General features: G+C 37.0%; 1 protein-coding gene across 5 annotated transcripts in view; it reads left to right on the top strand.

The window, feature by feature from the left end:
• The window catches only part of HEPACAM2 (HEPACAM family member 2), a 79,575-nt gene that overhangs the window by 37,239 nt on the left and 18,660 nt on the right, over positions 1-23,676 (top strand). For 2 of the 5 annotated variants that reach the window (XM_057733231.1, XM_057733227.1), the window contains 5 exons: positions 2,366-2,491; positions 2,579-2,603; positions 2,696-2,733; positions 4,093-4,166; positions 7,517-7,626. In XM_057733231.1, coding sequence (XP_057589214.1) covers positions 2,366-2,491; positions 2,579-2,603; positions 2,696-2,733; positions 4,093-4,166; positions 7,517-7,626 — 373 coding nt within the window. Of the gene's footprint in view, positions 1-2,365; positions 2,492-2,578; positions 2,604-2,695; positions 2,734-4,092; positions 4,223-7,516; positions 7,631-10,491; positions 11,162-23,676 lie in introns of those variants that run through there. The other 3 variants (XR_009053325.1, XM_057733230.1, XM_057733229.1) reach the window with 3 other exon arrangements.

The raw sequence follows: 23,676 nt of genomic DNA, 5'->3' as shown, positions 1-23,676 counted from the left end.
AAGTCTAATTGTTTCAAAACATGGTTTACTCTCACCCATAGATTGAAAATACAAGAGTACAGCAAAAATCAACAAAAACATTGCATGAGAATCAATTAGATATATGGAATTAACAGTAAAGAGTAGTGCATATTTTATTATTAATTCTAAATTAGGCTGCACATCCTTCATATCAGTAAAATGTATAACTTTTGTATGTATATATCTGCATACAGTTTTTTTTGATACTCGGTTACTAGCATGCCGTTGAATATAGTGTCCTATTTATATAAACTTTATGTAAAACTCTCTGGCTGCCCCAAATTGTATAATATCTGAGCAACAAGAGAACTTACAGGCCAATCACTCTAGCCTCCTCATTTTACTGCTGTGAAAATCCAGATCCTTAGAGTCAAGTGGCTCATTCAAAGCTTCCCAGCTCTTTAGAGAGAACAAACCTGTGAAGTAGGAGCAGAGTTTCTGAAGAAAGGCTAAGACCTCACAAAGATATCACCCGAATGCTAAAGTAGTTACAAACTAAAAGGTCAGCATTCTAACAGTGGGAGAATATAAATTTTTCTACAAATTATTAACCAAGAGAAAAGGAGGAAAAACAATATTTCTAATAAGTTTTGTGATATTCTGGTGTAGATCAGAACCAATAAATTACCATTCTAGTCCATTTTATACTACCTTACATTTATTTCTTCCACCCAAAGCTGAAAAGAGTTTAACTTAAAATCCATTTAAGAGCAATAAATATTACACAGCTATTGTAATCCCATAAAAAGAACACTTTAAGAACACAATTATCTGAATGCATATCAGAAATTTATAAACATACCATCTGAGATGGTAAAGATTTTTGGTAATGAAAAGCAACCTCCTTAAACTCTTAAGGACTTAAAGGGAATTCAAGAACAGCATTGCATGGGAAAATCAAAGGAGATATCATGATTTCCATGACACTTTAACTAGAGTTTAACATGTATGATCTATACCACATTATGAAAAGATTCTGGGAAGATTAAAAAGTGAAAGTGTTATAGGTAGAAAAGCTGAGAGAGTGTATATAGGTCCACAATTAAAGAAGGGAAAGATTAAGATTTCATCCTTATCTTGGCTGCTGAAGACCTCAGCAGAGGCTTTGTGGTAGAAGAAAACAGGGTGTAGGCTGGATATTTATTGCAGAGTTGAGTCCCCATCACATCCTTCACCACACCCAGATGCTCCAAGCTATTCTCCACCATGGCAGAAGGGAAGTGACATCCCATGACTTTCACTCCCACATTAAACTGGACAGAGACAGACAACGGACACCATTCAATTATACATTAATATCTGATTCACATGATAATGTGGAAGACGTCTGTTACTTGCTTTTGTTGGAGTTCACAACAACTTTCCACTTTATAGATTAACTCTCTGACTAAGCATGTTATAGCCTGGAACTGGTGTTAACATTGCCATACTTAGTAAGTTTTGTCAAACAGCACCAAAGTGAGGCAGCACAAAGTGTCAAGAACCTAGAGTCCCATCTGGACTCTACCACTTACTACCTGAATTACCTCAGGCAAGCCTCAGGTTCCCCATCTCTAAGAGGGGATAATAATAATAACAATACCTCCCTAATAACATTGTTGCGAACATCCCATGGGGTAATTTGTATCAGGTACTCTTAGAACAGAGCCTGAGGGATTATAAGCACTCAGCAGATGTTAGCTATTAGCAATATATTTTATATAGGAATAGTAACAAAAGGAATGACTTGCAAAACAAAGTGAATTGTAGTCAAAAGTGGGGCTTTAAATATTTTAAATCACATACACACATTTTATTTTAGGGATTAAGATTTCTTTATTGGTCAAAAATTAGTAATTATTTGAAATTAACACCCCCTCCACACACCTTTAATCACATACCACCACCCTAGAAAATCCATGTAACTGAAGAATGTTAATAAAGTGAGATGGAAAGAGAGAGAACAATGTAGCATCTGGGGACGTTTTGTACAATGAGATCCAACAGATCCAAGTTAAATGCTGGCGAACACTGTTGAAAAGTATAAGGTGAGCTATTTGCTACATCTAGTACAACATACTGGTATTATCCTGGACAGCTCACCACATTTCCAATCACAAGTATCCTTAGAGAGTTTAGTGTATATTCTAAAATAAGTGCATTCCTTCTGTACGATATTGCTCAGACTCTCTCTCTCTCTCTCTCTCTCCCCACACACACACACACACACACACACACACACACACACACACAGACATTTGCAATCCTGTACCATTTAGGATAAAGCATAAACAAGTCAAGCTATATAATAATTTATTATTGATCTTTAATAAAAATATTAAAAATATATTGTCTTTTTATTTAGGAATAGAGAAGCTCGCACAAAAAGGGAAATCATTGTCCCCTTTAGCAAGTATAACTGGAATATCACTCTTTTTGATTATATCCATGTGTCTTCTCCTCCTATGGAAAAAATATCAACCCTACAAAGGTAGGTTAAAATTAGAAAAAAATTTTTGAATGGTTTTATATGTGTACTAAAAAGTATCTTACTGTATTTTTTCTTTCTTGGTTTTAGTTATAAAACAAAAGCTAGAAGGCAGGTAATGCATATGTTTCTAAGAAAATAATTTTTCTCTTGAATGCTTTTTCTTCAGTGATTAAGACTGACAGAAATGCCAATTTGTCTTTTCAGGCCAGAAAGTGAATACAGGAAAGCTCAAACATTTTCAGGTAATGGCCAGGCTGAGAGGGGCTATTATCAATATTAATGTACATTGTTGATATTAATTATATATATAAAATGTACTATTGATATAACATAATTCACATGAGATAATACTAACAATCCCTTCCCAGGATGACTGCCCTCACTTCACAAAGTACTATCCCTTGTATTAGTTTTATATAAGTCACACAGTTCTGTAAGATAAGCCTGAAAGGCACTTTCAACTCCATTTTACAGGCAAGAGAACTAAGGCTCAGAGAAATCACTTGTCCACTATTGCTGAGTTCTGCTGAATCCACTGATCCTCTTATTATTTTGAAAATCCCCAAGGGTTCTTTCACTGTGTCAGTTCCTAAAGCAGATACAGTGCTGGTAGCTCCTTCCCAGTGAGAAGAGGAAAGGGAAGTCCCACCGGTTTGCTGCTTCTCTGTCCCAAGCGGTCCCCTCACTGCCATTACTTTTGACTACCTACTGAGTCATTATAAGTTATTAATGGGGCTTTTTCTCAGGCCTTGGAGTCCTAGGAGCTGGGTTTCTGTCTCATATGTGCTACTTTCCCTCAACATCACCTTGGGAAAATTAATTATTTTTCCTGACCTTAACTCATCTATACAATAGAGACCATAACTTCCCCTCAGGGTTGCTCTGAGAATTAAATCCAGTGATGTAGGTGGAGTGCCTAATACAATGCCTGAATGCGTAGCAAATATGGGTCTTCTCCCCCTTATCTAGTCCTTTCTCTCAAATGATAAACTGTCAGAGTTCAGAAAGGTCCCAGAGACCATCTGATTCCTCCCAGCCACCCCACTCCTGTCATTTTACCTATAATAGTTTAGGTAATATTGGACTTGTATTCTATTTTGTATGTATGGGCAGCTATAGTTGCTTATTTATTTTTTTTAGTCCTGGTGGACTCTGTTAGATCTAGCAGGGTACAGTAGATATTATGGGTGGATTAAGAGCTGCTGTAATTTACAGATTGAAGCCTTGGTGTTTATAAGTCTCTGGTAACTGAAGGTTACAAAGGACAAGGCTGCCCACATGTGTTTATATAATATACATATATTATATGTTATATATATAATATATGTATTAACAGTGTATTAATATATAATACACCGTTCCCACATCAGACTTTAAGAATAATTGTCCCAATTCAGTTTCAATTCTGAGCTTCAACAGGAGTGAATTCCGATACTACTTAGTGGCAGCATGACTATAGGGGATCAGGAAATGTTAAATTGGTTTTATATACATTACCACTTGAAGCAAACCATAAAGATAAGTTTTATAAAGGTTAAAAAAAAATAACAATAGCAATTTGAGGCATTTGGTTTGTAAGTAGTATTTGTTTTCTGTTTCAGGCCACGAAGATGCTCTGGATGACTTTGGAATATATGAATTTGTCGCTTTTCCCGATGCTTCTGGTGTTCCCAGGGTTGGTTTTCCTAGTGGCTGATTAGCCCAGAAGTAGCATTGTGCTTCACCAGAGGTGTAAGCAGCATTCATTTAAGCATGTGGGCAGTGTGGTCAAATGGCTGCATTACCCTCAGCAGTGTTTACTCACTCTGTAATGAATGACATTGCCGGAACTGGGGAGCTAAAGCATCTTTCTCAGCCTCTATCAATAAGACTACCACAAATAAGGAAGTTACATGAATTCATAAACACTCTTTACCTGGTGAGCTCATTGAAGAGTGAATTAACTAGGCTGAAGGTCAAGAGAACTGAATAAATAGGGGACCAGGAAACCCTGGTTTAAATAATTCTGCATCACTTTGATGACTGCAGCCTGTCACTTCACTGATTCTCTCTGTTGCTCAGTCTCCCCTTTATTTCCCCCTCATATCTCGTGAGGGCATTGCAAAGACGATTGATTATATCCTTGAAGGTACCTTATGCTCTTCAGGAGAAAGGTACCGTATAAACCCAAAGTATGCAGGTACATATCTTTATTTTTTTCCTAAAGATGCATGAGATGTGAGAGTGGGAACTTTTATACAGTTGAAGCCATTTTTTTCAGTCCGCACAGACAAGATCTTTTAAGCAATCAGTTTTGTTTAGCAGACAAACAGAATGTTTCTCTGAGCTACTCAGCTCATTAACATTTTTATAGATTTGTGTACTACTGATCTTTCCTCTGTTTCCTTATTCCCCTGTGATAGTTCACTTAAAGAAGTGCCAAAAGTGGACTACTTGCCTCTGGGCATTTTCATTTCCTTTTTTAAAAAAGAACTATCAATATTTGTCATTAGGGATTGGTTACCTTACTTGTTCAGAGAATTCTAAGATTCTAAGTTTCACCTAGTAAGTTACCTAGCCACAGGCTTTATTTCTCAAATGCCATGTAACTAATGGAGGGGGATTGATTGGATTTCATCCTCCTATGGGTGAGTCATAGCACCAGGACCCACATCACCACAGATGAAGGGCAAAACTGCATTGCAAAAGCTTTGCACGGTCCTATTCAGTCTCCGGCAGGATTGGCTCACCCTTCACTTCTACAACCAAAAAGACAAAAATAAATATTTGGTGGATCATTTATTTCAAACAGCTCCTTACCATGGCAGAAAGCACCCCTCTCAGGTGTGGCTTCTAAATGGGAAAGCAGGAAACTGAACAGCTAACAAGACTTTGAAATGAATTTTGAAGTCAGTTTTTATTCCTAGGAATGCATTGGAAAGGAGTGAGATCTATGTAGGAAACAAATTTAGTCTTGCAACTAATCAGTCCTCAGTTTGAAGATTTTATTGAGAGGACCTCTATTTGCTCAAAATGCTACAGTTCTAAAGAACCTGAGGCAGAGAAATGAGTGCTTGATTACGTATCAGAAGCCCTGCTTATATCTGTCGTAAGTAGAATAACTTGACTTGAAACTATGCCCATCTTCAAAGCTGAAAACTCCTGAGGAATCAGCTGAGGTCCTTCATTGGCAGTTCCAAGTGCTTTGGGAAGAAGTGAGAAACCAACACCAACAAGACAGGAGGTGGAGGACCTGGACATGAGTTGAAGGATCTGTGTGAGAATCAGCCAGAATGGCAGTTATGTGTGAAGATTAGCAGCTAAATGCAATGGCTTTGGGAAGAAAAGTAATAATAATAACATTACCAAAATCTCAAAATTGAAGTTAAGAAGGGAACTTGATTACTAACTTTTTTTTTGTTTTTACTTTATTGGCCGTGTTGGGTCTTTTTTTTTTTTTTTTTTTTTTGCTGTGCGTAGGCTTTCTTTAGTTGCGGTGAGTAGGGGCTACTCTTCGTTGTGGTGTGCGGGCTCCTCATTGCTGTGGCTTCTCTTGTTGTGGAGCATGGGCTCTAGGCACGTGGGCTTCAGTAGTTTCAGCACATGGGCTCAATAGTGGTGGCTCACGGGCTCTAAAGCGCAGGCTCAATAGTTGTGGCGCACGGGCTTAGTTGCTCCGCGGCATGTGGGATCTTCCTGGAGCAGGGCTCGAACCCGTGTTCCCTGCATTGGCAGGCGAATTCTTAACCACTGCGCCACCTAGGAAGCCCTGATTACTAACTTTTTGAGTTTTTTAAAATCTGAATCATCTTTTAGCTTGTCGCGATACATGTACAGATGAGTACTCCTCCTCTCTGTACTTGCTATACATGTCATTGTCCATTTAGCACTTCTTTTGAGGAATTGGACAGAAAGCAATGGCGTGAAATGAACAAATTTATTACTTGCTAACAGCTCTAATATTAGGTTAGGTAAGTAAGTTAGTCATTATCTATACATTGCTTTTATCATAGCACCTGAACACTTCTATACCAAAGAAAATCAAGAGTTGATCTTAAGTACAAACTCTAAACCAAAATCCCCTTGACACAAAAATGGTAGGATGAATCACATAGCCTAGGACTGCTGTGAGAGCTTAAACAGGTAGAATGGAAACAGGCATTTTCCAGAAAAACCTAAATCGAAGAAGCTCTAAAGTAACCTAGCAGGTCAAATGAGATAAAGAACTCTTCAGATGATTTATCAAGGGCAAAGAGTCCTCTAGGTGGATCTGTATAAATATAAAGGACTGAAAGTGGCCAGAAGTGGGATGGAAATAGGGTGTTTGGGATGAGGAGGGGAACCAGACTTTAGCTAAATAATTGGAAAGTTGTATTTACAAGAATAACAGTATCAAATATAAGAATAGGAGTTAATGAAACATGAATGCCAGTTTCAATAAAATACATACTGATTTTAACCAGAGAGACATATGCTACTGTACTTTCCACATTCATCCAAGCCTTTACTTTTTAGAGCCCATTACTGCATTCAAACCAAAACATCTTCCTTTGTGTGTTCTGTATTTCTTGGTACTGTCTTTGCTAACTTGCAATGTGATGAGGGCTTCTGGCTGTACATTATTCTTTTTTTCTAAACCTCCCCTGCACACATGATTGGCAATTACTGTCAAAAAGGTAAGACTGAGATGTAATATAAAGGATAGTGATATATGCTCTTTGATTCTAAGCTATCCTGATATCTTCTCTTTTGCTGTTTTTTTCTATTGTATTTCCTTTACAGTACTGCCAGCTTTTTTCTTAAATGGAGAAAAAAAGTGATAGTTTGTCCAGCTATTCCTCTTCTGACCTCATAGCTATGCCACTGCACAAACTGCCATAGGGTAAGTGCAGGGAACTGTAGCCAGGAGGAAAAGGATATTGAAGGGAAGTTAAACAGTTCTAATTCTCTAATCTTCACCTCTTCCAGTTGTTTTCAGCTATGCCGCCTAGTGCAAATACTATTTACTAGTCTGCCAATTTTTTTTTATTGTCCCACATTTTCTAGATGCCAGCAAGATCTGTTCCAGCCTCTGATGGTGTACCAGGGCAAGATTTGCACAGTACAATTTACGAAGTTATTCAGCACATCCCTGCCCAACAGCAAGATCACCCAGAGTAAGTACGAACTTACATTCGATGATCCTACGTTGAGAGGGCTCAGCATTCAGCCCCTGCTGTCCCTCGAATTTATTGAAAGGCTCAGAAGAAAAAAATATTAAAGCAGGAAATTATAGCTCCTGTACATTAGAACACTTTCCCACCTGAAAATAGTTTTAAGAAATAAAACATGCTAACATACAGGTATCATCTGGGGCCATGTATATGGGCCAGTGACCAGATGCAGAGCTCTAGAATCAAGCATTTCCCCCAATGAATCTGCTGCTGGGTAAGAAAGGAGTCTTTAGGCCAGTTCTCAAGCCATCTTGGTTATCGTGATGATTTTCCAGTGGCTGTGGTGGTTTAGAGCCAGTGATCTGTCACTACAAATAGGACCAGGAAAAAACAAACCTGCAAAATGTGCCCAACGCTGTCACCATGCCCACCTCTCGCAGATTCAAAGCAGTCTACTCCCAAGTGAATAGAACCATGGTGAGGACTGGCCTTATACACAGAGAAGTAAAACTTGAGCTGAGGCCAAAGCCAGGAAATTATTTATCCAGTTAACCTCGGGGCTGACACTAAGCAGTTGCCTTCCCTTCCCATAAGTGGAAAAACTAAGCCTACAGCCTTTTGAAACAATGAAATGAACTTCCCTTTTTTGTGGGCTGTAGCTGCCTGCAGGCGTAACTGCCACAAAGTATCTTCCATCATTTCTTTATTTGTCATTTACTGACTTTGAAAAGAACATCAGTAACCACACACAGGAACATCCCTTTGGCAAAAGAAGGAGTTCTAGCAAAGTAATTCACGCACACCTCTGGGTAAATACCAAAAATAACAGCTAGCAGTGGATGAATGCATGGGAAATGGTCTTCTGGGAAGAAGACCAAGTCCTCAGGAGCCTACACACTCATTTAAGAGCTAAATAAGTGACAGGAGCACCTCAGAGGATCCCATCAGTGCATTGCCTCTTGTCTCAGGGAGCCTGGAGAAAAGGGAGTCAGGCAGATTAGGAGCAGACCCTGACCGGGCTGGGAGCTTCTGGTTTGAAAAGTGCTTTACAGCATTATATTATTAATCTAATAGAACACAATGGTGGAATGTTATTACATGACAGTTAAAAACAAACCTCTCTAAAATGATATCTAACCCTCTTTACTTTTCAGAATAGAAAACGAGGAGTATTTTTCTTTGTTAAAAATAAGGAATATAAAGAATTTTGAGAATGTGACTGCTTCCTAATTTTAAGATTGTATCCAATCAAAAATTTTACCCTATTTAAATTCATCTGTTTTTTTATATGTCCTTTATTCTATGTATCTATTTTTTCAGTTAGCCTGCAGACAAACCAAATGAAAACTTGAGGTTTCTCTTTTAAGACTCCCAGTAATGAAGTAAATGCTGGTTTTAAACTGTGGAATATGGCAGCTGTAATTTCAGAACACCAAAAAAAGTGATTCGGTGGGTTTTGCATGTGAAAAAAATGATTCCTTAAATTAAAAAAAAAATCATCCTCTGACATTAGACTGCTTTTAGACATAAGCAATATCTTTAGAATTTCTTGGGAGTATAAAATTTGATTTCAGAAATAAGCTTTGAAGGTTGAACATAAAGCAGAAAATCTCTTTTTCAAACACATAAAGGACTATTTAACTGCTATTGAGGACATACTCCTTCCAGGGGCAGTCCACCCAAGAACCCCACCTTATACTCCCAGCTCCAGTGCCTCCACCTCCCCGTCTCCATGGCCTCTCTCTTCTCACCTCCTCTTCCCCATCTTCTGAGGAAGTTGCCCATTGTGTGTCTTTGTCTTGACTTTACCGCCATCCTGAGGTCTTCCTTCTCTGAGTCTGCCTTCTCTTTTCTTCTCTTTCTCTGTGAGATGGTCTCCCTTCTCTCTATCTCTTTTAAATTTTTCCTCCTCTTTCTCTCTGCCAACTCATCCTAAAGGGGAGCCAACATTTTTAAAAGTGTTGTTTTCCTTGAATACAGATGCGTGTTACCTATTCTAAATTTTAAAAGCAAACAAGTAGAATATTCTCTTTTTATTCCATCAGAAACTGTTTTGCACTTGTTTTATTTACAATCAATCCACAAATATCTCCAGGTCATTAACTATGTACTAGGGACAGAGATTAAATAACACTCAGTCTTTTAAAGATTTCATAGCTTAATGGGCTCCTCTTTGCTATTTTAACTAAAGATCAGTGATCCTTAGTAGAATAAATATTCCTCAATAGAATAAACATTCCCTAAACATGCAGAGACCATTTTCTTTCCTGATAGCCTATGGTTTTATTCTCTAGGTCCAGTTAAATGCAAAGATCAATTTCATGAATAATGCAGTATTACACGTGGTTAGTGAATCTCCCCCATTCTCAAAGTAAATGTTCCAGGTCCGGGTAAAGAACTGTAACTTACTGCTTCCTTTTACCTCTATTTGACAGTTGGTTCTGAGATAGAAACACAGCCAAAATATTTTTCCTTTGGCTCTTAGACTGTTCTAGCAGTGTTGTTTTCATTACTACATGTGTGTATTACCTAACTGAGCTGGTGTTTAACAAATTGGTAAGTTGGCCTGTGTTCACATTCTAGTACTCAGCCCAGTTATTTGTTTATTGAACTTATGGCTGCGTTTATTTAAATGCTGTCTGTTGACCTCATTAAACACTCTTGGCACAGTTTATTTTGAACCCGACTTGCTCACAGGACAAATTTAGTGATTGCTTACTCTTTATACTTACTGATTTATAAATGTAATTTTCTCGAACTAGTTCAAAACACATATTATTTGCAGCTGTGGAAAGGAATAAAAGAATTTAAGGTTCTTCAACCTGTAGACCTGGAAACTATAGAACATTTTACACATCTCTTCGCCAGGTGAGCATTCATGGGCAAAGCAGTGCACTGAAGTGAAATAATGAAAGCATATTTTGAGGAAAAACAGTGGAAATATATATTCATCCGGAATACGTGAAGAAATCAAGCCCGATACCTCTTACTCATCACTCCTTTCAATGCAGAATAGAGTCATTTATAAAAATCGGACTGCAGATTTTCCAGCATACACACAATGCATTGTGCTACAGAGGAGCATGGTGGGGAAAGAGTTCTCAGTGGACAGTCTTTATCATGCTGACAGAGGAAGAAAAGCCCAGACTCTCCAATTACTTTTTTTGTATCAAGTTTCCTACAAAGCTCAATTAGTTCTATATGTTTCCTTTCATCAGCATTGACACTAGCCTATCCAACCTACAAATGTGAAACCTTATATTTGTAAAAATTTCAGCAGGCTTTGTTTTATTAAATTCTCATTACTGTTAAGATTGCTACATTTTTAAAATTTCGTTCCCAAATTTCCTTCATTTGTACCACAGAATAATAAAGATGATTGTCACAAAAGCAAGACTGTGCCTTCTCCTAGGCTGTCAATCACCAATGGCATTTTTGAAAAGACTTGTAAAATGCTGAAGGAATGACTTATTAAAGTCTTATTTTTATTTTTGTTCAAGGAACGATGAATTCAAATAAATTATTCTGCTTTTGCTTTTATATGGCCTTGATTCTTTGTCTTATAGAGTAAAAATTTTACATAAAGTTACATTATAGAATTAGATTTTTTATCCTTATTTTCCAGTGTGCATCATAGAGAGCTTCTAAAGTAAGGTGCTTGCTCTTACATAGCTATTTACTTTTCAGGCTTGAAATTTTTACTTTATTGAATTGTGGATTCTCCTTGTATATTGCTGTATTTTAAAAAATCAGCAGTAGAATTTAAAAATACCATTTTATAACCCCCAAATGAAATAACTGATTCAGATAACAATTATCATTAGGCAAGACTGCTAGGTAATAGGTACCAGATAAAACGACCAAGTGTTAGGTTGCAGAAACTCTGTGTGGGAAAGGTGGTCTGAGCCCTAAAGAGAAACAGGTATACAGAGTGGCACAGGTAGCTGTTCAGGGTGCAGTACGGCTCAGGGAGTGGGGATGGAACAATCATCTAAGTCTTGTGGATCCTGAAGACAAAAGACAAATATTATGTGTATTGACATTGGCTATAGACACTCTAACCTGCTAATGCCACTCTTTAGGATTTCATTCTGGCTAAGTAAAGGTAGAAACAACCTAAATATACAACAATGGGGGATTTAAAAATGACACTGGTGACATTAGGTCCATACAGTGACTCACCTTGCAACTATTAAAAAATAAGAAATATGACTATATTTTCTGACTTTAAGCTATGTCTCATGGCCTATTATTTTATACAGAAGACAGAAGTCAAAAGAATAGCATTTCTTGCAAATCAAAACTACAATGAAGTATTACCTCACACCGGTCAGCAAAGTCATCATCAAAAAGTCTACAAATAATAAGTGCTGGAGCAGGTGTGGAGAAAAAGGAACCCTCCTACACTGTTGGTGCGAATGTAAATTGCTGCAGCCACTATAAAGATCAGTATGGAGGTCCCTTAAAAAACTAAAAATGGAACTACCATACGATCCAGCAATCCCACTCTTGGACTTATATCCAGAGAAAACTCTAATTCTAAAAGATACATGCACCCCAATGTTCATTGCAACACTATCTACAATAGCCACATCATGGAAGCAACCTAAATGTCCATCAACAGATGAATGGATAATGAAGATGTGGTACATATATACAATGGAATGTTACTCAGCAATAAAAAAGAATGAAATAATGCCATTTGCAGGAACATGGATGGACCTAGAGATTATCATACTGAGTGAGGTAAGCCAGACAAAGACAAATATCATATGATATCATTTGTATATGGAGTCTAAAAAAAATGATACAAAAGAACATATTACAAAACAAAAGTAGACCCACAGGTATAGAAAACATGGTTAAAGGGGAAAGGGAGGGGAGGGCTAAATTAGGATTTGGGGATTAACATATACACACTACTATATGTAAAATAGATAAGCAACAAGGACCTACTATATGGCACAGGGAACTCTACTCAATATTTTGTAATAACCTATAAGGGAAAAGAATCTGAAAAAGAACAGGTATATATATTTATAACTGAATCACTTTGCTGTACACCTGAAACCAACACAACATTGTGAATCAACTATATTTCAATTAAAAAATAAATAAATTTTTAAAAAATTTAAAAAATAAAAAAATAACATTTATTTTAAAAATATATTTCAATTGAACCACTATATTTATACTATACCTCCCATATTTTCATATGGGAAGTGAAAGGAAAATTAAGACTTAAGTCCTACAACCTACCCTTTCTTCTTTCCTGGTCTTCCTTCTCTACCACCATTATATATTTTTTCTGCTGGAAAAGTCCATCAGTTCTACCAAAAATATTTTCTTCTACATTTGGTTAAAAAGAGATTATCTAATTAGGAAAGGAATCCATGCCCATTGTTAAAACTGGGACAGGGAGGGTTGGGGGGAGTCGAGGGAGGGAGGGAATATGGGGATATGTGCATAAAAACAGGTGATTAAACTTGGTGTACCCCCAAAAATATAATAAATAAATAAATAAAATGGAAAAAATATATATGTAGATACTTGGAAATGCACAAGGCTAACCATAAAACAATTAAAATCACCTGTACAGAGTAGATCTGAAATGTTCTCATGACAAAAAAAATGCAGTTATGTGAGGTGATGGATGTGTTAACTAACCTTATTGTGGTAATTATTTCACAATATATACATGTACCAAATCACCACACCTTAAACTTACACAATGTTATATGTCAATTATATCTCAATAAATCTGGGAAAAATAATATAAAATCACTTGTAAGCTCACCTCCCAGAAATAACCTGTTAGCATTTTCCCAGGCTAGTTATGCATATATTTATTCCTACTCCTTCCAGTTCCAGAAAGGATTTATGGCAGCTCATATAAATGCATAATATAACAAGGTACAATACAACCCCAAAAATAAAGGTGATAAAGAAAACAGGATGAAGGAACAATGAGAGTATACAAAGGCAAGGCGAAAGAAGAAATGAGGTTAATAACTAGTATGATGAATTTCCCTTCATCTGAGAGTATTGTTTTATACCACTGAGATCTTGAAACATACACAGGAGGGTGTCTAAGGAGGGGCCTCTAAACTGAATGTGATTTGTAGCTGTCAGAGCCAAAGGAAGATTGCAATCTTATTGCAGGGCTAGGAGAGAGCAGATCAGCTTTCCCAGTCACCCAGTCAACCCAGGTCCATCTGCCTCTCCCTCCTTTCTCAAGCTTCAGTTCTCCTCCTTCTGGAGGCTATGCGTCTTCTTACTTGGAGAGCAGATCCTAACTACAGTGAGCTACTTGCTGCATTTCTTTGTTCCCTTTCCTAGACCCAACTCTGGGATACTTTAAAACAGACAATCTTAAACAGCCTTTTCTTGACTAGGTAATAATACATTCACATGATTCACAAATCAAAATTCTATAAAAAGTGTGCACTAAGATACCTGTTTTTTATTAGTTTTGGTTTTTGGTTTGGCTATTTCTGTGTATCCCTCCAGACTTTCTTACCACAATCAAGGGAAATACAAACATGTATGCTTATTTTTTTCAAACTTACTTTTCAATCACTTGTAATTCTTCTCATTTCTGTATCTCTCTCACACACACTAAAACACACAGACTCCCTTAGTGCGTCGTTCCACTCAAAACGGCAAGGAATTGCTGAAGGGAGAAATGTGAAAGGATCTAGAATCCAATCAAATTTTGCTGTCACTGGTGTGTAGCACCGGATGACTCACTGCTTTTTTAGTAAATGGGGATGAAAATCTCATAAATTAATCAAGGTTTCCAAGGGAAGTGATGAACCAACCCAGATGTTCACCTAATTAACAAACTAATCTTTAAAAACCAGCGTAAAGTTCTTTCCTTATTACTAAACATAATCTTGGTCGTTGTTAAAATTTTTAACTTTATATTACTACTTCTAACGGAATAGAATCGTATTCCTCCTGCTTATTACTTTGACAGAGTATATCCTACTGATAGAATTTAAGCAAAAAAATTAAAATACTTATGAATAAAACAGTTTTCCTTGTTTTTCTGACATTTGTGCACTTCCGTATTTATAAGACAACTTCAGTTAAAATAAACTGCACACTCGCAGTCCAAGAAGGTTCATGTGATCCCTCAGTTTTATAAGATCACGCAAGAATTTAAGGATAAAATTCTGTTTAATAACATTGAATGATAGCACAGTACATGGCATATAGGTAGCTATCTTACTATATGTTATTAAAGATTTAACTTATTTTTAGAAACTTTTAATTTTCTACTTCTGTAATCTTCTACTTCTATGCATCCCTGTGAACTTCTATGTCATTCTTATATATTCTTCTAAAGTTTATGTTCAAATACATAGGAATGTGTGTGTTTTAGTTTCATGAAGCAGTAAGAAAACAGATTTCTTTCTCATGAGTAGACAGAAATTAGACATAGCACTTGGATTTAACACTCCTACTCTCCTACCTTCTCATCTACCAGATTCACTTTTTATTGGAATTACCATGTTAACCTTAAAGTTTACAAATACTTTTACATCTGTTAACCCCACTGATCTTCACAAGAACCTTGTGGGCTAGAACAAGCATGCCTGCTTTACAGATGAAGGAGCAAACACTCAGGAAGTTAAAGGACTTGCTCAAGTCTGTTATATAAAATGTTTGTACATAACCTACACAGTCCTCACCTGTACTTTAAATCATCTTTAGATTACCTGTAATACCTAACACAATGTAAATGCTATGTAAACAGTTGTAAGTACAATGTTAGTGCTATGTAAATAGTTGCCTGCACGGCAAATTCAAGTTTTGCTTTGGGGAAGCTTCTGGAATTTTTTTTTTTTTTTTTTAGTATTTTCAGTGTATGGTTGGCTGAATCCATGGATGCAGAACCCACAGATATGGAGGGCTGACTCTGTTTATTTGGTTTTTGTTTGTGTCTGAGAACTTATTTGAATATGCTCCTAGGGAAGATGACAGCTCTATTGCTCACCACACAATGGGGCGTAAACTGGCAGATTGTTTCTTCCCTGCAGCAGCATTCCACTTTAGGTTTATGGCAGAGGCTTTCCAGAGCTTCAAAGCAGTCAGTTCCTTAAATTCTACAAAAACTGGTTGTCCAAAGAGGTGGGGACCTCAGAGACCATGCCCCCATGACAGCCAGCTCTTCTGAGTGTCCCATATGGCATCCATCCCCTCAAATGCACTTTAGAACACAGACAATAACTGGGTTTTTGCATTGTAATAAATTGGATTACCTACGCTTTGTATATTTAATGAAGACATCATGGATGGGAGGAAAATAAATTAGTTTCCAATAGTCTTCCAGTCCTTTGAGATTGAACCTCAGTGCACTTGATAACTTTGGGAGCCATTTTTTCTTGCTTCCTGGACTTGGATGCCTGTTTCTTTTCACAGGTTAGGGAAGTTTTCAGCTATTATCACTTGAAATAAGTTCTCTGCCCCCTTTTCTCTCTCTTCTCCTTCTAGAACTCCTATAATGCTAGATGTTGTTTTAGAGGTCTCTTAAACCATCCTCATTTTTTAAAATTCTTTTTTCTGTTCAACTTGGGTGATTTACACTACCTATCAGTCTTCCAGTTCACTGATCCATTTCTCTGTATCAACTAATCTACAGTTGATTCCTTTTAATTTTTTTTTTTTTGTATTCTTCAGTTCTGTTTAGATTTTCTTCATTTTTCTAACTTTTTGTTAAAATTCTCAGTGTGTTCATCCATTCTCCTGCCTAGTTCAATGAGCATTTTTATAATCATTACCTTGCACTCTTTATCAGATGGTTTGCTTATCTCCACTTCTCTCAGTTTATTCTTCTTGAGGTTTTATTTTGCTTCTTCATTTGGAACAAAGCCACTTATCTCCTCATTTTGCCTAATTCTCTGTATTCGTTTGCATGTATTAGGTAGTTCAGTTACATTTCCTGATCTTGGGCCCACTGGAAGGCAGGGTAGGGTTTCCGTGCAGTTTGCTGTGCAGCCCGGTAACATGCAGCTCCTGCAGGCTGCTGGTGGGTGGGGCAAGCCCCCAATGCCTATAAGATAGAGAGAGGATTCCAAAATGGTGCTTGCCACTGAAGGTGTTATCACAGTAGCACAAGCTCTCAAAAATGGCTGCCTCCAGCATATCCATCCCCCAGGGGACTCCTACTTACTTCCTGGGAAGTAAGGTCTCTGGGAGCTTCTCCAAGATCAACAAGTGGGTCTGACCCAGGTTCCATTCACACTGCTGCTGCTGTGCTAAGACTTAGACCATGTGAGATTTTGTGCGTGCCCTTTAAGAATGGAGTCTCTGGTTCCTATAGCCCTCCAGCTCTCCCGAACATAAGCCCCACTGGTTTTCAAAATCAGACATTCTGGGGGCTTCTCTTCCCAGTTCAGGACCCCTGGACTGGGGAGCCCAATGTGGGGCTTGGACCCCCATCTTTGGGGAGGACCTTTGTGATTGCGATATTCTTCCCATAGTGGGTTGCTTACCTGCGGTTGTGAGTCCTGACTATACCCCATCTCCACCCCTCTTACCCCTCTTGTTGTGACTCCTTCTTTACATCTTTAGTTGTTTAGTTGTGGAAAATAGTTTCTGCCAGTATTCAGGTTGTTCTCGTAATAGTTGCTCTGTAAGTAGTTGTAATTTTGGTGTACCTGTGAGAGGAGGTGATTTAGGGGCTTCCTACTCCACCATCTTGGGGAAGCTCTTGCAGTAATTTTAAGTAAATGAAATAACATTTAGTTATTAGGTTATAAATGTAGAGATGTTATTAGCAAGGTACTAGTGTGTATGTCCAGACAAAACCAAACACTGTTTTCTTTGCCCAGTCCTGGTTGTCTAATCTGTAATATGAGAGGGATGACCAAAAAAGCTCTTTAATTTCCTTAAGTTCCATGGCTTATCATTTTATTAATTTTTGCAAAATCTGTATCTGCTTAGCAGACATATTGAAAGGTCCAAATTTTTTAACTAAGCTGCTGCCTTTGCTAAAATAACTGAATGAGGAACTAGTCATAAAGGGTTTGTTTTCTCATTTGAGAACTCAGCATGCACCTCACATGTACTCTTATGATTTTTATGTAGTGCTACTTAGTGTAAGCACCAGTAAGTACTCACACGCAGAGTGTACCATGATGTCAGTGAAATGTTCACAATTTTTCCAGTTATTATTTTTGAATTTTTTTCTTTTTCAAGTTATCGGTTTAAGGGAAGGGAAGAAGAAACCAGCCTAAACACCAGTCTACAGGGACTAGTTAAATACTAGTTCCATTGAATTAAGGCACTGTGTAGCTATTAAAAAGTAAGAAATAAATCTAAATGTAATAACAGGGGCGAAAATTCTGCACATATTATTAGCTGAAAAACAACATGTCACAGGTCAGTTTTATGGTATGATTCCTTAAGTGGGTAAAAAATTTTATACAAAGAAAATATTCAGTAAGAAATATACTACAGTGTCAATGGTAGCAACCCCTGGAAAGAAGAAAAGAGTAGTGGATAGAAAGTCTTGGGTTTTTTCTTTTTCACTTTACAGAAATGTGTACTGCTTAATATACATGTCTACAATTTTTAAAAGGCAAAACCATTTAATAAGGAGAACCTAACATTTTAATCACACAACTGCCTGAAGTTCCATTTGTTCGACATTGTTCTGTCCTCTTCGTTTATACTCTTTTTCTTTCTTTTCATTTTCCTTGTCCCTTTCCTCTTGATTTTCCTTCTTTTTTTTTTCTGCTTTCCTTTCTCCTTGTTGTATTTCATGTCCTTCTGCCTTTAATTTCCATTCTCCCTTCCCCCAAGCTGGATCCCTGAAAGGTAAAAATCAGAGTGTGAACAGGTGACATTTGTAATAGGGAGTGGCTCTGAGCATGGCCCAGGGCTCCCCAAATAGAGGATTCTGAACTAACTGTGTGATTCTGGCCACTTGAGAAGAACTGTGGCCAAGATGGAAGGATATCAAGATTCAAAGCCTGGCAATAGAGATATTTAAAACAAACTTCTATTGCTGAAACCCAGAACTTTCTTTATCAAAATATGTAGAGATTTGACTGTAATGGCCTGCCCACTTCTCCAGCTGGACTTTTGTAAAAGAAGGAAGAGGGGTGAAACCTGGAGAGAAGAAGCCTCATCACCAAGAACAGACAGGGCTGTTTGGTTACTGTGGCAACTTCCAGGTTAGTCAGAATGGTTTGAGAAAGATATAACCTATTTGGGATCTTGCTTCTTATGGCTAAAAGTCTGTGTGATTGAATTGAATTGAACTGAATTGAAAGTGAAATGAAGCACATTGCTTAAGAACACAAAAGACTAACCTGAGGCAGAGGCCTTTCATGGATTCACTTAATTTATTATTCAATGTATTGTGCGATATATACCAACATCTGCCAGGCGCTTAAAATATATCCTCCCTTAACTCTCAGGATAATTATATGAAGCACTATCCCTACTTTATAGATGAAGAAACTGAGGTTCACAGAAGTTTGGTCATCTCTCCAGTGTCATCAACTAATGAGTAAATGTCTATGTCACCCCCAGCTGCCTCCTGGCCCAATGCAGCAAAGACTGCTTTGTGAAATTATATGGGAGGCTTCATGAGGCCATGTGTTTACTTACAACGTCCCCAGCTAATGCCTCTAAACGCTAAGACAATTTAACTGGACTTAAATAGCTGTAGAACATCGACTATTTAATTTGTTCAACGTTCAGGTGGCTTCTTTACGATGAAAAATAGAAAAAAAATGAGAATTTTTAAAAAAAGCAGAATCAACAAGCTGTAATCAAAAGGAGTATGTATCTCTCAATATGTGTGTATATAATATATACACAAATGTACATATAAATATATTTACTTATATACAGAAACATCTATATACATATTTATATATACTCAGGCAATGTTTCCATTTCCAAACTTCTTTATCTGCAGATAGGCAAAGATCAGGTAATGATCCTGACATTTCTAGAATTGGGTACTCAGAATTTCAACTCATATCTCTGATACCAAGCTGCTCCCACAGTGTTGTTAGTGAGACTTATTTATATATAAACAAGAAGGTCCAAATGAAGGCAGGTTGTGTGTGTGTGTGTGTGTGTTTGTGTGTGTGTGTAAAGTGGCTCTGAAAGTTCTCTGAAGTAGTGGGTACTTGTTTAAACTAGTGTAAGCTAGTTTTAATGAGTAGATTCAATTCTCATGTCCTCTGCATCTGATGCATTTTTATTGTGAGCAACAAATAGTAAGGTTAGCGTTTCATGGCATATCTTTGAAAAGGCACTAACATGTATGTTTCCCATCCCTTCTCTCCCCTTCCTATCTCCCAACCATAAATTGAGGGTGAGAAAAACATTTTCTATTGTCATTGCTGAAGGGGGTTACAAAGGGAAAGCCAACTCCCAGATTTTCATTTCAAGCTAAATCAAGGCAAGCAGTATTTAACGTATGTATGTTTCGTCTGGATTAGCAGGGGCCATTTAGTCTTCTAAGAAAAGCAGGTGTCTGCAAGCCTGTTTGCTTCTCAGTCACTGGCCTATTGAGATGTAGAAGTGCTGGGTAAGAAGTCACATGAATGGCAAGAATAGCTGAGCACTCCCACTAACAGTGTAAACAGTGGACAGTGGGGACATGCAAATATATATTTTGTTTAAAACACAATTTTCACACTGCAAACTTAGAAAGTCACCATACAGTTTAGCAAATTATGTCACATAAAGTCACATCCAAAATGTTACAATGTTTATCGTTATGATTAGATCATGCGAGAATTCTTTGCTTTTCTGACTCACGACTACATGTTTTCTTCTTGGAAAAAACAAAAGTTATAGAAGCAGAAAAATGAAAGCTTATGCATATGACAATTGGTATTTTTAGGAATAGTCAGCAAATGGCATGGTGAAGTATACTCCACAGTCTAGCAGAGAAGATGAAGGCAAACAGGCTTGCTTGTTACACAGTCTCAAATATGACAGTTAATACTAAAACTGTAAGATTAGAATGTTCAGCCAAGTTGATTTATACACAAATTAAGAACAGGACGAATTATTTTTCTAGAATTGTTTATAGCTTGTCTATGGCTGAGATGTCCATTCAAAGTCTCTTCCAATCTGGGAGTCTGGAAGTGGTTCCATTCCTTGATCTTTTAGTGCCACCTATGGTTCCAAATTCGAAAGTGTTTGATTAAAGTATAAAACCTACGTATTGTAAACAGTAATCTGATTTTAAATTAACATGTTTATCATTCTATTATATTTTGCCCTTTGGGTTTGACTAAATGAATGGAATATCTTTCTGGAGGGCAAATCTCCCAATATGCATTAGGAGCTTTTAAAATATTTAGACTCTTTAACCCAGTAATCCATGTTTAACAAATGATGAGGGACAAAGACACATGTATAAGAATATTTATTACAGTATTATTTAAAATAACTTAATGTTTAAATGATTATAATACATATAAGAGATGGAATATGATACAGCCATTTTTAAATTGTCAAAAAGAGAAAATCATCTTTAGATGTAATTTCTTTAATTTTTATCCTTATAGAAATATTTCAGGTCTTTTAGAAACTGTCAAGACCCTAAAGAGATAATATAACTACAGTATACAATAGCACACCAAAAATAAAATCCATAACCCACAAAACTAAGCGGCTATGTGCCTAGAAATCCAAACTAATAAATGTGCTGATGGTTGTCGTTTGCATACGCACTGGTCAAACAAATGAGACAAAGTCTCTACTTTGCAGAGAAAACAGAAGTCACCAGGTGGAAACTCCTACCTTTCTAAAATAAGAAACATACATCTCCCTGTGCTTCTTCCTGGTCTGCATTTCTCTAATTATCATAGAGGGAACTAACCTCTCTATCTCTGCTTTGGCATCTACCCCCTAATACCTACTCAAGAACTTTACACCAAATCCATTATCCTTCTCTTCTGTATATTCAGTCTTTCCTATCAGTGGAATGTGTTTCACCAGCTTTAAAATATACTCGTGGCTGATATCCAAACTAATAATAAGAATTCCTCACTCAAACCTGCATCCTCTACCTCCTCGCTTCTGACAAAATGTAGTCCTATCTCTATGTCTCACTTCACAGTCAAGCTTCTTAATTTCTACATTTGTTATTAAAATTTTCATACCTCTTACTCAGTCTTAAACTCACTCCAGTCTTGTGTGTGCCCCCATCACTCCATTAAAACAGCTGTCTGTAAAATCACTAATGACCTCCAGGTTACTAAACATGGACTTTTCTCGGTATTCATTGTAGTGTCTCAACAGTAGTCAACACTCTTGACCAACGCTTCCTTCCTGAAACACTCACTACTCTTGGCTTCCCCCACTTCTCTAGACACGTCTCTCTTTCTTTCATTGCTCATGCTCCTCTTCTTGGCCATTGAATATCATAGCTCAGTCTTTGACCCTCTTCTCACTCTTTAACCTCTTCCTAGGAAATCCTTTATAGCTATCATTTAAATTACCACGTATATACAAATGATTCACAAACCCTAATTTCTGGCCTAGTACTTTCCTCTGAGCTCCAGGAACACATGTAAAAAACATATATTTCTTCACTTCTTAAAGATCTCTAAGGTATCTCAATCTCTATTTAACCAAAACCTAACTCATGATTTTTCCTTCTAAGCTTACTCTTTCAGTCCTCTTTCAGTTCTATAAATGGCCCACCACCAATCTTGTTATACACAGCAAATGCTAAAAGTCATTCTTGATGTTTCCCTCTCCTTCATCATACACATTTAATCCATCCCCAAGTTCTGTCACTTCTACTTCCTACCTCTTAAATCCATCTTCTCTCCATCTCCACCACCATGTTAATCCAGGTCACCATTATCTCTTGTCTGCATTACTGCAGTAATGTCTTATTAGTTTTGATAGTCTTAATAGTTTTATTTCTTTTTACCCAACATGTATACCATTGATTTAATTTTTTGTCTAAATTCACTAGCTAGGACTTCCATGCGGTTTTAGATAGGAGTGGTAAGAGAGGACATTTTTGCCTTGTTCTTGATCTTAATAGAAAAGCATCTAGTTTCTTACCATTAAATATGGTATTAGCTCTAGGTTTTTTGTAGTTGTTCTTCATCAAGCAGAGAAATTTCTCCACTACTCCTAGTTTGCTGAGAGTTTTTATTATGAATTGGTGTTGGATTTTGCCAATTGCCTTTACTCAATTGACATGATTGTATGATTTTTTTTTCTCTAGCCCATTGATGTGGTGGATTATATTAATTTTCAAATGTTGAAACAACCATCCATAACTGAAACAAATCTTACTACTTGGTTGTGATGTACAATTCTTTTTAAGAACTGTTGGATTTTATTTGCTAATACCTTTTTGAGGATTTTTGCATCTGTGTTCATGAACGATATTGGTTTGTAATTTTGTTTTCTTACGTCTTGGTCTAGTTTTGGTATTAGGGAATTGCTAACCTCATAGAGTGAGTCAGGATGTGTTCCCTCAGCTTCTGTTTTCTGGAAAAGTTATACAGAACTAGTATTGTTTATTTTTTAAATGTCTGGTAGAAATCACCTATGAAACCATCTAGGCATGTCCTTTCTTTTTTGGAAGGTTATTAATTATTGATTTGATATCTTAAAAATATAGGCCTATTCACATTATCTGTTTCTCCCTGTGTGAGTTTTAGTAATCTGTATATTCCACGGAATTGGTCTATTCATCAAAGATACCAAATTTGTGATCGAGTTGTTTGTGGTATTCCTCTTTTATCTTTTTTTATGTCAGTGGATAAGTAATAATGCCCTCTCTTTCATTTCTGATATTATCCATTTATGTTTTTTCCCTTCATTAGTCTGTATTATGGGTTGAATTGTGCCCCCTCCCAAAATTCATGTTGAAGTCCTAACTCCTAGTAATTCCTAATACCTATGAATGTGACCTCTTTGGGAAATGGACTCATTGCAGATGTAATTAGTTACAATTAGGTAATACTGGAGTAGGGTGGGCCTCTAATCCTATGACCAGTGTCCTTATAAAAAGAACACCATGTGAAGATACAGAGACACATA

The sequence above is a fragment of the Hippopotamus amphibius genome, chromosome 4 (assembly GCF_030028045.1).
Source record: "Hippopotamus amphibius kiboko isolate mHipAmp2 chromosome 4, mHipAmp2.hap2, whole genome shotgun sequence".
NCBI lineage: Eukaryota > Metazoa > Chordata > Mammalia > Artiodactyla > Hippopotamidae > Hippopotamus > Hippopotamus amphibius.
The sequence above is the reverse complement of the archived record's forward strand: the minus strand, read 5'-3'. Positions and strand labels throughout refer to the sequence as shown.